Source organism: Perkinsus marinus, assembly GCF_000006405.1.
Source record: "Perkinsus marinus ATCC 50983 genomic scaffold scf_1104296959274, whole genome shotgun sequence".
Taxonomy (NCBI): Eukaryota; Perkinsozoa; order Perkinsida; family Perkinsidae; genus Perkinsus; species Perkinsus marinus.
In genome coordinates this window covers 99,303-114,334 of record NW_003206478.1, presented here as the reverse complement: position 1 = coordinate 114,334, position 15,032 = coordinate 99,303, and the positions used below count along the sequence as shown (strand labels likewise).

Genomic DNA, 15,032 nt, shown 5'->3' with positions numbered 1-15,032 from the left:
CCAAGCCGGGGTATCAAGAGCCCTTGCCAGATTCGGAGGTTGACGAGAGCGACCACGAAGGGTATTGACTCGCGCAATGATGTTTTCTTTTTCGTCATCAATATTGGTTTCGTTTTTCATGGTGGATCGTGATTGTGTTGTCAGGAACTCTGAGTCTGACTTCGGAGAGGCGCCGAGATATGGCGGTCGAAAAGGCAAGGGGAGAAAGGTAATTTCGCGGAAGTGTGGTATATAATAATTATTAGTTGTTATATAACACTGGATAATGATAATTCTTTCCTCAGGGTAGTGGTAAGGGCTATCGTGGAGGCTATGGGTCCTGGGACTATTACGATGGGTATTACTATTATGTACCTGTTGGCAAGGGGAAGGGGTGGTCGACAATGGGTGGTTACTATTATCCGCCTTATGGCAAGGGAAAGGGAAAGGGAAAAGAATGTAATGACAATTGGAGGCGGAGCGATGTGATATGTTGTCGGTTTTCAGACGGTAAAGGTGCCCCACGTGTTCGCTATTGGTGGTGAGAGAGATTTCACAGTAATTGTATTGTGTCACGCGCCACAAAATCAGAGTAGAGTCTAACTTATCGAACCTTATTTCTTGCAGTTCTCTGGTTGAGTTTATTAGTGAATTCATATTGGTCACGAGAATGCGAAATAAAATCTCTCCGAGAACGGTAAGCACAACGGGCATTCATAACTCGCCCATCAAACTAGAGTGATATAAAAATGCCATAATTTCATCTAAAGGGCGATGCAAAGAAAGCTAAGCTCACACAAGTTTGCGGGCAGTGACGATTTGTAAACAAAAGGTATAACTTGGCTGCCGTCGCTGATATTCGATTGGTGTGCTTAGTTTTTATCAAACGCCGGATTACCGTTCTTACCCAAAGTGTCAATTACCGCGTAATCGCAAAGGGGTTTTATTTGTGAATGGTATTGTACATGAAGGATGAAAAGTACTGGTGGATACCCCCGTTGGGATGATTTTTTCTCGAAGTGGGGTTGTGGCAATTCAATGGATATTACTAATCACATCTAGGTGGTTGATAATATCCTTGTGTAATTCACATATGAACACGACAGATTGAGGATGCAGTGGTAAACGAAACATGAGTAAAAATGTATTCAACGGAGTTTTGTAATACGATACATGACTACTTTCGGGCCATAAGACCCTTCAGAAGCAACTCCACTGAGTGAAGTGAAAATTCCCCTCTAGAGGAGGATGGAAATGATGAAGATATTTACCACATGCCGGGATTGTTGAGCAACCCCATGAAGCCAAGTCGACTTCGTATTGTACAACATATTTTCCTCACGAGAATCTACAAAGCACTACTTGACGAGTTCGCGAGAAAGTAGAAAAATTAGTAGCATCTAGAGATGTTCATATGTCGAATGGGTTGCCGGATACAGGAGTCGAAGGTGGCGAGAAATCAACCAACTCCTGTAAGCATTTGAGCAGCTGCTCTGATTCGTCCAAATCGAGGAAAATGTCTTCAGCGGGTTCAGTCGACGAAGTTGTAGAAACGCCGGTCAAGAGTTCTTCTTGCAGCTTGTAGAATTCTTGTACGCTCATGGGCTCGTCACGACCATCGACAAATACCATGGGCGCGAACAACTCCGCAACAGACTTTTTAGCGGGGAGACTGCCGACACGAGTGCACTTGAGGTATTTCAAGTTCGCATCTAGACCTTGTACATGAGCATATGATGCCTGACAGAGAGAAACTAATGAAAAAAACACACGTGGAAAGGCGTACCTGACCGACGACTTTTTTACCGCGGACAGCTTTCTCGAAAGTGTGATGAGAGAAAGCTTCTTTGAACAGCTCGCAGTATTGAGGATTGCGGAAATTCATAAACGCGTAACCGACATTACAAGAAAGCTTGCTGTTAACAGGTAAGTAGAAAAAGTCATATCTGATTTGGAAATAATTCTCCACTTGAGTAGCAAACTTACTCGCCCTGGAAACCGATTTTTTGAACGAGTTCATCCAAGAGCTCCCTCGGGGTGTAGGAATACGGTATACTCCTTAGCATCAGTGTCGTGCGATGAGCGCCACGTGATAAATGACTGTCTACAAAAGTATCGGTCGATCGAAGGTTGAACTGAAGACGAAATGAGGCACGAAAAGGTTAAAATAACTACCCTTTTAGGTACGTCCTTGTGATCAAGACTGTCTCGACGGGTCTTTTGGGAACTAGAAACGTACGAGAGGGAACGGTGGCCCTTGGGAATGGTAAGCAGGCGGGGACCTGAAGAAATGTAACGATGATAACACTTATGGGAGAAGGAGGTAGACCTGGGGAGGAATGACGTCGCATGGGAAGATTACGAGGATAAAACAAAATTTCTGAAAATTGCTGAATGGCAACTGAAAATGGAGTATAATATGTGCTTGGGAGCCGATGAGCGATGACATGTGTATGCGTGCGAGAAATTCAAGTCTGCGCAAGATTGTGACGCACTAGCACGCTTTTCTCGAAACGGTCCTTATTCAGGAATTGAAATTTCACCATGTGCATGCACTTTTGAGATTGATTCGTATGCGTAAAGCGGTTCCACGAGCACCCACGGCTTCTTCTTCCTTACCCTAGTGTTGGAGTAGGAGTACATGTGCGCTTTCCTCAGCTGGGCTCAGGAGTTTCCGGAGCTAATCGTGTAACTCGGCTAGAAATGTACAGAAACCAATGAGAATTTCTCAGAAGTGTTATCATAATTTTCATATAAGGATGGCGTCATCAAGTTCAACTGTTTTCACAATGTCAAAGGCTTCAATGAAACGGGTCGAGTCTAGCATGTTTAGATCTCTAGTGAGTAAACAACAAACCACTCTGACCACTAAGCCGCATTCAGGCAACTCCCCTCCTAAGCGGTACGCCTGCAAGCAGTAAACAACCTAGCATCGCTCCGCTCACGCGCATGCGCGATTTTATCAAAAACTGGATCCCCCTAGTGGGTGTTTTAACGCGTTACACACGACTAGATGCGGAGATGGACGTGCGAGGCGGAATAACACTGGGGTTAATAACAATATCGCAGAGCATAGCTCACGCGAACATCGCACATGTTGGTCTCATAAACGGCCCGTACTCCTGTGTTTGGCCGGTTTTAATGTAAGTTACATTCCCTTTCACCAACACATGTGCGTATTTCTAGATATGCCCTTTTTGGCACGTCGCCGCACATGTCGGTGGGGACAGGCGCTATGATGGCGTTGATGACGGGTGAACATGTCGCGCACATTCCAGACCTGGCAACCAGTGAGGTCTCCTCCTTCACCACTACAGAGCTCATGCTGATCATATAGGAACTGCGGTTGGTTGCCAGTTGGCTCTGGTCAGTGGAATTGCCATGTGCATTTTGGCGCTGCTTCGACTGTCGTCCCTCGTGCGTTTTATATCCAGGCCGGCGCTGTCGGGATTTGTCACTGGTAAGTGAAAACGATGATGATACATGATGAAAAAATATGATATTATTGGAGTTTCACCCGCGATATGAAAAACGTTTTTCACTTATATGTGTGTATATGAGCAGCGAATAACGCGTGGAAAGCGTGAAGTATTTGCAATTCACTTCATATCGCGTTTTTCACATGGAGTATTACGCCACTTCACGTAGAACGGGTGAAACTCCGGTGTTATAATTTTATATTTATATTGATCAGGTGCGGCGTTCGTGATAGTAGCATCGCTTATGAAAGACTTTTTCGGTCTACATCACCTACCCAAGGGCGTTGACTTCTTTGAAAATATGTATCTTGTCGGATTGCGTCTAAACGAGGTAAGCTTCCTTCGTGGTCGGCGGTTTATCTTTTTGTCATGTGGAGTAGGAATATACGTTCGCTCTCCTCAGCAGAGTTCGGGAGTGTACTAAAAATTCCTCATAATTTTCATTTCAAGGGAACTACCATATGCACTTTACTGTGATTTTGTAATATCAATTTTCCTCAGGCGTCACCAGCAGTCACCGCCCTGAGTTTACTCACAGTCGGAATAATTTGGATCTTCGCGCGATATCGGACGCATTTCCGGCGCATTCAGTTCATAGCCGGTTACAAGGAACTAGTGGCTGGTGATGAAACCGTTAGATATTCTTCGCAGTGCGCAAAAGGCATCTTGCCGTTTCATTTCAGTCGCCGTTACGACAGTGCTTGCGTATTCACTATCTTGCCAACATCGCCGCGGTTTGCTGGAGGAATTTGGAGTCGATGATGGATGGGAGAAGTACATCCCACATGTGAGTTTCACCGCGTAATACTCTGTGAACAATGCGATATTCGCGTTATGCAGTAGTTTGTGAAATATATTTTTATATAACGGGTGAAATTCCATTATTTGTACATGTTTCCGAAGTCGTTCTTTTTAGGTTGGTCTTGTTCCCCCTGGTTTACCCTCGTTGGTCCTCCCTCCCCTCAGTGGTCTACCGGCTGTTCTCCCTGATGGCATCATGGTCGCTTTCATGTGCTTTATCTCGAGTTACGCTGCTGCTAAGAAGTTTGCTATCGTTGATGGGTGAGAAAAATGGTGTTACCTTCAGTTAATTCCTTGCAGGTATGAGATTCATGCGGGCACCGAATTAGGCGTTATGGGCGTCGCCAATCTCGTCGGTAAGGGCTTTAGTCTACAACATGATGAGCACTTGCTTTTTGAATTTCTAAAATTTTCTGTACAGCTTCTTGTAATACTATTATGTTGCTTAGATGTGTTACGGATAAAGTTATCGACTTGGTCACCAAATTGTTGTAGGTTCAGTTTTCGGTGCCTTTCCGGTCCAGGGCGGTCTGTCGAGGACCTGCATAAGCCATAGTATAGGCGTGCGGACACAGGTGAGACATTCTACTACAGCAGTAGCGTAATTTCCTGTCAGGTTGCCGGTATTGTCGCTGCACTCATCGCTATTGGGGGACTTACCTTTTTAACGTCACTGATGTGAGTGAGGTTCTTTTCTATTCATCATTGTAGTCCTCTGCTACCGTGTATGAATCGCGCAGTTGCGAATTGCAGCGACATAACTGTAGTCAATCGTTTGTTTTCTCTTTATTGAGCGTGAGTTTAAAGTACTGCATTTTTGACCATAGCTCGTTAAATGCGGTGACAATTGTTTTTGACAGGTATTGGATACCCAATGCGGCCCTCGCCGGAATCATCATATCGGCAACGCCCCATCTCACCGACTTTCACTTTGCGAGATGGTTATGGCACAATTCTAAACGAGATTTTGCCGTTTGGTTGGTAGCTGTTGGAGGTAAGCTCGCTGGTGAAAGTCATCGAAAAATGGCTGTGGCGGTTTTGATTTCCGGCATGAGATTTTATTCCAGCATTTCTGGTTCGCCACGATGCACATCAGTTTTTGTCAATATACGGCATAAGCCGGAGTTAAGAGCGATATCGTATTTTTTGGTCCTTTGGATGATATGTGTTTATTCTATTTCAACTGATGTAGCTGCTGTGATATCTGAGTGAACAATCGCACAGGAAATGCACAGATCGAAGGTGTATGCTTTATTTCATGTTTTTGTTAGGTACACTGTTGATGGGCCTGCTCCAGGGGGTTTTTCTGTCTATGGTTTTGTCGGTGACTCTAATGGTACAGCAAATTGCGATGCCACCAACGAACGCTATGGGCAGGTGAGTGACGCGAACTGTGGGGGGATATATGCACATGGTTAACTTTATGTTCTGTCGTTGTTAAGGAAAATTAGGCGAATTCTTGCTTATTTCTGAACATTTCCAGCCGAATTCAAATATAAATTTCTGAGCTCAGCTGATAAAAGCGAACATTTATTTCCCCGACATTGCTCCAAAAAGTCGCCGAAAATGTGTAGTTTCTCTTCAGATTGTCAAACGGCCATTGGCGAGCCTTAGCATACTGGCCTACTACTGCCAAGACCATACCCGGCCTGTTGGTTTTTGGTGTCGATGGTCCGCTGCTGTTTGTCAACTGGGATCATGTGAAAGACAAGTCAGTGGGGTTTGTTGGAGGAATATGTGCTCGCTGAGTTCAGGAGTTTTATCACTAATTATGCACATTCGGATAGAAATTCTCAAAATTTCATGTCGGAGCCACTGACACGTATATATTATCCCACACTGTTCGGCTTGTATTATGCTTGTTGATATAGGCTACTACATACCGAGCAGAGATACAGTCGTCACTGCCGCAAGTCGGTCCAGGCGGTCGTGATGCAGATGGTTGCCGTGCCATTCATCGACGCTACTGCTATTCAGGTGAGTGAAAGACCTTTATATACTCCCTTGACGTCGTTTTAGGGCCTAGAAGAGCTCGCTGTAGAATTGCAAGGCCGGGGAGTTACTCTGTGGTTTGCTGGTGCCCATGGTAGCGTGAGAAGAATGCTGGAGACGATACTGGTGGAGCGACACATTATCGACCAGACTGGTAACGAGTTCAATGAAGTTTCACCCGTTTAACGCGATGTGAAAAACGCGGTAGTGTTTTTCATATCACTAGGGTGAAACTCCAATGATACTCATTATTTTGGTCAGATTTGGTACAGCAAGTCGAAGCAGTAGTTCAACAAGCTTTGCGTCATATTGATCTGCCAGTGACAACTCAAGTGAGCCGATTTGATTATGGCAAGAAAATATCGATTTTTTTCCAGGCTGCAGTTATTATTCAAAGATGGTGGAGAAATCGCCGACAATCGCTTTTATATGATGGAGAATATAGTGATGTTGATCAATACGCCAACGTGAGGCGACTGTTACCTGGTGAAAAGTATTGGTATTTTTGATAGGTATCGTGGGCAGTGGACGATAGTACTCTCGAAGAGATGTATCGTAACCAATCAGTTAGGCTGATTCCATCTTCGTCTGACTTGTTTCACGAATATCACCAAATGGGCAATTCGAGAAGCGGTCGGAGTTATTCTGCGGAGTAATTACTTTAATATAACCGACGCAGGTCTTATTGGTCACCATAGACGTTTCTTATGCTGTGGGGTGTTGCATTGAAAAGTGGGATCGTCATGCGGCTGTCAGAGGACCGCATATTATGCCACGGTACTGAGTAATATTGTCAGCGTTGAACTGTGAACTCACACGCGCGTTTCTCAGTTGTCGAATTACTGCAGGGATATGAATTCTCGAATGGAATAAGTTGTCTTCCCGTCAACATAAAACCCAACAGCAGCTGAGGTAATAACTTATGAAAATGATCAACGCAACAAACTCCTACATCGTTTCGGGTTCGAATACACAATGATAAACTGCAGCGAAAAGCAGAAATTCTTCTTTGTAGATGTTTCCAGTCTATCATAATCGTACAAACTCCTTCGCTCAGCTGAGGAAATATAAAAAGATACATAATACGCCTAAGACATATACTACTCCAGATTGTCAAGACAATCTGACTTGTGTGACTAGCTTGGCAGCTTGAAGGACTCAAACTATCCATTGTGCCGGCAGGAATTGTGTCAATCGCTGTCCCAAACCAGAAAGAAAGACAACTCTCTGGCAGCACGGTTTGAACCGCGGAGAAGTTTTTCACCTTTCCTAAGCAATATAGTCCTCCAACACCATTTCCAGACACTATTTAACTATTATTATCAACACTATTTAAAAACGTATGAAATCTATTATCAAGCATTTCATTGCTATACCATTCCAATACCATCACACGAGCAACTCGTACCACTTTAGAACACAACAAACAGGCATTTCCAGAAACTGTTGAACAGAAACAAATACACGCTACCACAAATCAGCATGCCATTCCAACTTCCTCCAATTTCTTCCTCAAAAACGCTTTCTCCTCACCGCTAAAACACCAACTTGAACCTCGATCAATTCAAGGATACTTACCTCTCGTGCGCTCGTTTCCACTCATTTTCACCGATGATCGAAACCGTCAACCCTCGTCGAGTCAAAATCCTCTGGTACATCAAATTCTGCCCGGTACGTATATGTTCAAATTCATGCTCAGCATGGGGCTGAACTTTCATGCCAAATCCACCATAATAACTATTCGAACCTTCGGTGCTTGCGGGAACCACTCCTGAATGAATTCACATATGTTCGCTTTCCTCAGCAGAGCTCGGGTATTTCCTCACTAACTATGCAAAGAGTTTCCTCGGATTTTCATATTATCACAAACTACAACCGAACACTCGCGCATTTGTCCACTGTCACCAACCACAATGAATATTAAAAATAAGGAGTTTCCTCACTATCTACAAAACTCAGGTAGATGTGCACAGAAATAAAAAAAATTGGAATTTTAATATTGGAGTCTCACCCTAGTGATATGAAAAACCCTAGTGAAAAGCATATTTAACGACTACTGCATATCACCGCGAATATGGCGTTTCTCACCAACTACAATCGAACACTCACGCATCTGTCTATGGTCAGTGTCACCAGCCGCAATAATAAAACCACTGACGGGAGTAGCAGCCGAGCCGCTTCCTTCCGCACTAATAGCGATATCCAATATCGAGCTGCAACTCGGCGATACCATCACACGAGTATCTGCAGTAAAAATATATCTTTGCTTTCCTCAGCTGAATATAGAAATTCACCAAAGTCCATGAGAATTTCCTCAAATTTTATTTTCACTCACCAATCGCACGAGTCGGTAGAAGGCCGCTTTCTGTCAAAACCTTGGCAATTTGATTAGTAATTTGAATACCTAAAATCCACGGGAAAATTCACATAATCGATTACCGTCAAACTCACGTCTACTATCTCTAGGAGGAAGAGCGGTGGCGCTGCTCAGTGGATGTGTTAAATACCTACACAAAGAAATGTGAGAAAATATACACATGGTCAACATGTGATGGTGAGAATATGAAGATTCTGTGAAATTCTATAATTAGTGATGAAACTCCCGAGATCAGCTCATACATACAAAAAATGTGTACAGAAAAAAAATTAGAATTTCCCGAAATTTCCTCCAACACAAATGTAAAGATTGTGCGTTTTTTATTCTGGGATTAATGATAGTGAATAACTTGTCGCTATCATAGTCTCGAAAAGTTACCATTATCACATCACATTTTCATAGCAATGTTAACGATATAGTTTTAAATCGATTCTCATGAAAATTACAAATTTTTTTAAACTATGATGAAGTTTCACCCGTTATTGGCGTGAAACTCCGTGAAAAGCGCGATATTCGCGGTGATATGCAGTAGTCGTGGAATATGTTTTTCATATCACTAGGGTGAAACTCCAATCATCCAATACAATACTTTCGCATGGGAGACTCCTCCCCAAGGACGTCAGCCGCTTGATGAAGTCTTCTAAAATGTCCCCTATGAACTGGGACTGGCAACTGCGCTACGAATTCCACAATATTCGCCATTCGTGTATCACTGCTTGGGTCGCAACCTGACGACATGCATATCACGTGGTCTGTTGCAATATGAAAATTCTGAGGAAATTTCGGGAATTTTCTGTAGGTTTCCGTACATTTCTACTCGAATTCTCTGAGGAAAGCGAACATATACTCCCACTTCAACAATGGAGTTCTACTCGCTTTACCGGTAAAGAACGCGTTATTCGCGGTGACATGCAGTAGTCGTGAAATATGTTTCATACTACTGTTTTCCATATCACTAGGGTGGTGGAGCATCAGTGAGAACTACCTTGCTGAATAAGACTCCACAAAATTTGACTCCACGCATTCATGTTGTTGTTAGTTGCATTAATCATCGAATTCGCCGACGCCAACGACGCTTCCACGAAGTTCCCTTGGACGAATCCAGACTAAAAACGCCCGTTTTTCACTGACGGAAAAAATCACCCACTTTCGCCATCGCCCATAGAGTTGATGCCAGCGTTTCCGGATCCTTATACAAACTCATGTCCTTCGTGATGACATCAGCCACATTAGAGTATCTGAAAATTTCCAATAAAATAAAAAAAAACTCCGAAAAAAACTCACAATTTCTCATCGAATAGTCCCAACCGAGAAATCGCCGCGAGAAACTGTCCAGTTTGCCAAAAGCTGATTTTATCCAACATAAACGGGTCTCGGCCGATATCGCAGACCATAGACATCCACGTGCTGTGATAATAATTAACCTGCAACAGCTGGGGAGATAACGACGCCGACTGCAAATCGAATTTCGAAGGACAACACTGTTGGGAGCTCACGTTCAACACTTACGCGAAAAAAAATATTATATCATTAGTGTCGTGAAATACCTTGGAGTTTCACTCACCGCGATATTCGCGGTGATATGCAGTAGTCGTGAAATGTGTTTTTCATATCACTAGGGCGGTGAAACTCCACTGATAAAAATAAGAGCATCCCCCCCCTGTATGGAGTGAATCGTCCATACAACACGTGGTCTTGATTTACGACTAGCATTCATATATAAACTCGGTGTTTGCATGACTCCAGCGATTTCAGTTCAAGAACAATAAGGGATATCTCGATTCACTCGATTGCTAATATAATCTTCACAAAGACCAGAAGCAACTAGGATTCGATCCAGGGACCTTTAGATTAGCATCCCTGAACTTATCCTGTTGGACTGGGAGACCGTACAATACAAACCCCCACGAACATACCTTGCTGCACGATAATGTCACTCCCGACCACAGACTAATATTCGGACTATACCTAAAACAACTTGCATGCCTCAACCGTAGGTCTACCGAGATTATACGCACATGCTCAACTACATGTGTATGTGAAAATTCCGAGGAAATCATCGTTGGATTTATGTATACTTCTACCCTCATAATGCAATAAGAAAACATACGAAATCAAACATATTTCCAAATCTTACTTGATCTCCGATAGCCGACACAATGCTAAGTCATTCAACAGTGCCTCCCACAGTCTGTGCTCAACCGGTAGATTCCACGACGCCCAGCAGTCCAGCAGATCCACGATGTCAGTAACAGAGAGTAGCTCTCGCACTCCTACCGACACGTCCACACACGATTCAGCAACCTGAACACGCTTCCAAATTTTACTACACGTAGAGGTACCTGTCGGGCTAGATCTTTTTGAATTGCATATGCGAGATCATACACCGCTGGCGGGTACCTACATTGAAAAATATTTCAGATTTCATCACGACGTAATATTCACAGTGCAGATGTAATATTGGAGTTTCACTCGCGGAGTGGCGTAGTACTCTGTGAAAACCCTGTCGTGAAATACGAAATTCACGAGTGAAACTCCATTGATAAGTTCCCTTTAAAATTTGACAATCATAATAATCAAAATTTTCTACTACACAAATATGCACATGGTCAACTACATGTGTGAAAATTCTGAGGAGAAAAAATTCTCATTTCTGCCAGAATGCGTATACAAAATTGTATTAGCTTTGGAAACTCATGAGCTCGTCGGAGGAAAGTAAATATATATTCCAAAACTGTTGCGATCTAAATACATAAATACTCGTCGTGAGTGAAAATAGCATCTTTTTTTCCAAAACTTGCATTTCGATCTTTCGAACAACACACAAAAAAACAAAAAAACAGTTGTTTGGAAGAATATATGTTTGCTTCCCTCAGCTGAGCTCAGTAGTTTCCTTACTAATACCGACTCCGAAGAAAAATATACAAAAATTTCTCCAGAATTCTCATATTATCACCAACATTATTATTTCTCCCTACATAAAAACGTAGGAAAATACGAATTCATCTGGAAAAAAATACAAAAATTTTCCCGAAATTTTCTTATTATCTTCAACACGCTCTCCGCGTGTCTTCGTCTATGCAAATCGAGAAATCGCCATTTTACTACATACGAATCCAGGTAAAAATCTACAAAAAAATTCCCAAAATTTCTTCAGAATTTTCATATTATCACCAATATCATTATTTTCTCCTACACGAAAATGCAGGGAAATACAAATCTACCAAAAAATACAAAAACCAATACTAATTTTCTCAAAATTTTCAATGGAGTTCCACCCTAGTGATAGGAAAAACACATTTCACGACTACTGCATATCACCGCGAATATCGCGTTTTACACCGAGTTTTACGCCACTCTGAAACTCCAATATACACCTACCTAGTGTCCTTGTCCATATACATTGACACCATGCCTTGCTCCTCGCTGCTGAACTCTCTTCGACTCAAGCGCTGTGATATCTCATCGGCAATGTCCTTGTGAGTATCTGAAAAAAAATCACAAAACCTGCATTGGAGTTTCACCCGTTTTACGCGATGTGAAAATCGCGATAATGTGTTTTTCACTAGTGTTTTTCATATCACTAGGGTGGTGAAACTTGATTACAGTGTATAACTATACAGTGGTCATATATTAATATCAATATATAGGAAATATTATAAACATATTTATATTAATGGAGTTTCACCCGCTTCACGTGAGGTGGCGTAAAACTCGGTGTAAAACGCGATATTCGCGGTGATATGCAATAGTCGTGAAATGTATTTTTCATATCACTATGGTGAAACTCCAATATATTGCAAAATATAGATATGGAAATCATTTATAGCGCAAAATCGAAGAAAAAATGAAAATTCTGAGGAAATTTTTCGGAAAATTTCACATTTTTTCTCCAAATTGATATGCCAACTCCTATAATAAAGAAAAGCATACATATATTACCGTTGTATTTTCTGGAGGCTTTCAGTTCTTTACAAACTCTCATCAGCATTATCAATGATTCATTCGTCATATTAGAGAGCTCATCGTGTACTCTACTACTCTTGATGCAGATCACCTACTTCAAAAACAATGGACTTTCACCCTAGTGATATGAAAAAAAAACTAGTAATAAATATTTCACATTTCACTTCGCGTAAAACATGTGATGTGTATTTTCAATTCACTTCATATCGCGTTTTTCACATGGAGTATTACGCCACTTCACGTAAAACGGGTGGAACTCAAATATTATCGAGTAGGACGGGTCGTGACTTGGGAATGGAAAATAGATTAACATTCAGTCTAGTAAACTCAGGTGTAGCGATTGAGCACCTCAACACTTGCGTTTATTCAGGGGAATTTTCGCAAAAAGTCCGCATCGAAAAGTCGTTTTAGTGAATTTCCTACATCGAAAAATGCCCTCCAGTCCTTTACAAATCTCATCAGCCCACGCATAGACAAACGCAGATCTTCCAACGACATATCTGTGCGTGAAAAATCAACAACTTCGGAATTTTTCACGCACTTACTCGGTGCTAATTCCGCTGCTGCAGGAACAATAACATCAGTGTAATGTTTAGTTCGCAATCCATGACGACCGGCCTCATAAAGAACCTGGAAAAAATTTTTCCCACGAAAATATTCATTTTCCGCATATTTTCCCGGAAAATATGAAAATTTTCTAAAAATTCTTATTGGTTTCTGTACACTTCTACCCAAATTCGTATATAAACTTCTATAATTAATGAGGAAACTCCTGAGCTCAGCCGAGGAAAGCGAACATATATTCCTCCAACACTGATCAGCAGTACGAAAAAATATGCATATGGTCAACCACATGTGATGGTGACAACATAAAAAATTTTCAGGAATTTCTGGGAAATTTTCACTGGTTTCTATACACTTTTACTCAGCTGAGAAAAGCGAACAAGTGTTCGTCAGAATTTACCCTTGTGAAAGTAGACGCTACCCTACCAGAGCCATCGTGTGAGGGTCCATCAGTTTAGCACGCTCAGCGCTGTGGCATGTGAAATCGAAAACTTCGGGGTGGTAGACCATGCCTTGGCCGAGTAGTTGCAGAGTGCGACCAGCCTGAAAAAAAACGAAAAAAAATTCTGAGAAAAATTTATATTTTATCCTCAAGTGAGCTAAGGAAAGCAAACATATATATTCCAACACATGCACATGTGAAAGTTCTGAGAATTTTTTTCCAAAAAAATTTCGTCTACTGAGCTAAGGAAAGCAAACGTATATTCCATCACTGCGATTTCACAGGCCCGATAAAAACCAACATATAGAAATTTGCAGAGAAAAATTCCGAAAAATACTCATTTTTACCTAGTGTGGGAAAAATTTGCACATAATCGACGACGTATGATTGTGACAATATGAAAAATTTTCAGGAAATTTTTGGAAAAATTCTGCTGAGTCTTTCTATTCGTACGAGGTCGGGTATAGAAACTAAAAAGAATTTCCCAAAATTCCCTCAGAATTCCGATAATCATACCTGTCGTAATTTTTCTTTCATCTCTGCTGGCTCCACATTTTTCATAAAGCGAAAACATATTGGAGTTACATCTCGCAGTGGGGCTCTCAAACGCAACTGAAAAAAGATGTCATATGCGGGGACCGAACCCGGGACCTTCCGCACTACCTTCACGAAACTTTCCATCAGAGCAATCACGTCCGACCATTTCAACGATGCGCTTTCCGCAGTAGCTATCGAGACTGTTCTGTTGACTAAGTGCTGTAGCCTCCCATCAGATAACATATTTCTAGTTGCTGTTTCCGCACTTTCCACGGTCTTGGTCAACTCCTTGAGAACTGATGAAAAATCACTCTCAAAAATTCCGAATGTAATCAGCGTTTACCTGCAATACACTGTAAAGTAGTTAATGAATCTCCATCGCGATCAACCTGGACCAGCAAATTCTCGACTACTGCTTCTAGCTCATCTAATGAACATGATGTAGATAATTCACACATTGATTCGTTAAAATTTTGGTATTAAAAACTCGATAAAAATTAGATTTTTTATAAAAATTCTACCTTCCTCTGCCACTTCGGTTGATTTAAGAGTAACTCCCGGGAGGGCACTTAGAACCTGAGTGATAATAAGTCCACAGTAACCGTGCGAAGCTCACCTCAGCACGATGCAGCGACTCTGAAGATGTCAGTGGTTGTAATACTCCCAAGGCTGCCGTGCTCCTCACATCAGGGGGATTTATGGTAGACGCTCTAGGAGGCTTCAAAGTGGCATGTGCGGCGGCTGAGGTGCTGAATAGGCGGCGGAGTGGTATCGCAGAAGTGTTCGGTGGCATACGAAATGGAAAAAATATAAAACTTAAAAACATCTTAGATCCGTCTCGGGCCGAGACCCATCATAGTTCGATGCCAAAATGACGTAAACGAATACACACAAT

The 15,032-nt window shown here is 42.1% G+C and overlaps 5 protein-coding genes across 5 annotated transcripts; 2 read left to right on the top strand and 3 right to left on the bottom strand.

Annotated features, from left to right (window-relative positions):
- Positions 1–118: 118 nt before the first annotated feature.
- Positions 119–524, top strand: Pmar_PMAR009207 (hypothetical protein; the record flags this gene model as incomplete). Its single annotated transcript, XM_002773166.1, has 3 exons — positions 119–208; positions 285–438; positions 487–524. 3 exons carry the CDS (start codon positions 119–121, stop codon positions 522–524), a joined length of 282 nt encoding a protein of 93 aa, XP_002773212.1.
- Positions 525–1,247: 723 nt separating this feature from the next.
- On the bottom strand, positions 1,248–2,361 carry Pmar_PMAR009206 (conserved hypothetical protein). The gene is made up of 5 exons (XM_002773165.1): positions 2,309–2,361; positions 2,155–2,261; positions 1,966–2,114; positions 1,766–1,925; positions 1,248–1,719 (listed from the first exon to the last, which is right to left on the bottom strand). Exons 1-5 carry the CDS (start codon positions 2,328–2,330, stop codon positions 1,390–1,392), a joined length of 768 nt encoding a protein of 255 aa, XP_002773211.1. The 5' UTR covers positions 2,331–2,361; the 3' UTR covers positions 1,248–1,389.
- A 386-nt stretch (positions 2,362–2,747) lies between these two features.
- Positions 2,748–6,935, top strand: Pmar_PMAR009205 (Sulfate transporter, putative). The gene is made up of 19 exons (XM_002773164.1): positions 2,748–2,819; positions 2,863–3,122; positions 3,166–3,269; positions 3,317–3,439; positions 3,674–3,789; positions 3,960–4,080; positions 4,142–4,245; positions 4,375–4,520; positions 4,560–4,615; positions 4,755–4,834; positions 4,876–4,937; positions 5,120–5,253; positions 5,531–5,636; positions 5,845–5,970; positions 6,131–6,236; positions 6,279–6,405; positions 6,513–6,583; positions 6,629–6,718; positions 6,764–6,935. The coding sequence occupies exons 1-19, from the start codon at positions 2,769–2,771 to the stop codon at positions 6,905–6,907; spliced, it is 2,127 nt and encodes a 708-aa protein (XP_002773210.1). The 5' UTR covers positions 2,748–2,768; the 3' UTR covers positions 6,908–6,935.
- Positions 6,936–7,710: 775 nt separating this feature from the next.
- Positions 7,711–10,028, bottom strand: Pmar_PMAR009204 (hypothetical protein; the record flags this gene model as incomplete). The annotated part of the gene is made up of 9 exons (XM_002773163.1): positions 7,711–7,786; positions 7,830–8,022; positions 8,361–8,495; positions 8,587–8,655; positions 8,703–8,758; positions 9,218–9,356; positions 9,614–9,734; positions 9,776–9,866; positions 9,913–10,028. 9 exons carry the CDS (start codon positions 10,026–10,028, stop codon positions 7,729–7,731), a joined length of 978 nt encoding a protein of 325 aa, XP_002773209.1. The 3' UTR covers positions 7,711–7,728.
- Positions 10,029–10,433: 405 nt separating this feature from the next.
- On the bottom strand, positions 10,434–14,939 carry Pmar_PMAR009203 (hypothetical protein; the record flags this gene model as incomplete). The annotated part of the gene is made up of 13 exons (XM_002773162.1): positions 14,754–14,939; positions 14,659–14,713; positions 14,481–14,564; positions 14,264–14,433; positions 14,117–14,212; positions 13,585–13,701; positions 13,140–13,224; positions 13,018–13,094; positions 12,571–12,685; positions 12,010–12,115; positions 10,959–11,028; positions 10,766–10,932; positions 10,434–10,596 (listed from the first exon to the last, which is right to left on the bottom strand). Exons 1-13 carry the CDS (start codon positions 14,928–14,930, stop codon positions 10,434–10,436), a joined length of 1,482 nt encoding a protein of 493 aa, XP_002773208.1. The 5' UTR covers positions 14,931–14,939.
- Positions 14,940–15,032: the final 93 nt, after the last annotated feature.

Excerpts from the sequence above, each read along its gene's own strand:
- Pmar_PMAR009206 (XM_002773165.1), bottom strand. The coding sequence starts at position 2,330 with ATGCGACGTCATTCCTCCCCAG. Across the intron at positions 2,115-2,154 it reads ACAAGGACGTACCTAAAAGG|TTCAACCTTCGATCGACCGA; the intron begins GTAGTTATTTTA and ends TTTCGTCTTCAG. Across the intron at positions 1,720-1,765 it reads GTAAAAAAGTCGTCGGTCAG|GCATCATATGCTCATGTACA; the intron begins GTACGCCTTTCC and ends TCTCTCTGTCAG.
- Pmar_PMAR009205 (XM_002773164.1), top strand. The coding sequence starts at position 2,769 with ATGTCAAAGGCTTCAATGAAACGGGTCGAGTCTAGCATGTTTAGATCT. Across the intron at positions 4,081-4,141 it reads TTACAAGGAACTAGTGGCTG|TCGCCGTTACGACAGTGCTT; the intron begins GTGATGAAACCG and ends GTTTCATTTCAG. Across the intron at positions 5,637-5,844 it reads CCAACGAACGCTATGGGCAG|ATTGTCAAACGGCCATTGGC; the intron begins GTGAGTGACGCG and ends GTTTCTCTTCAG.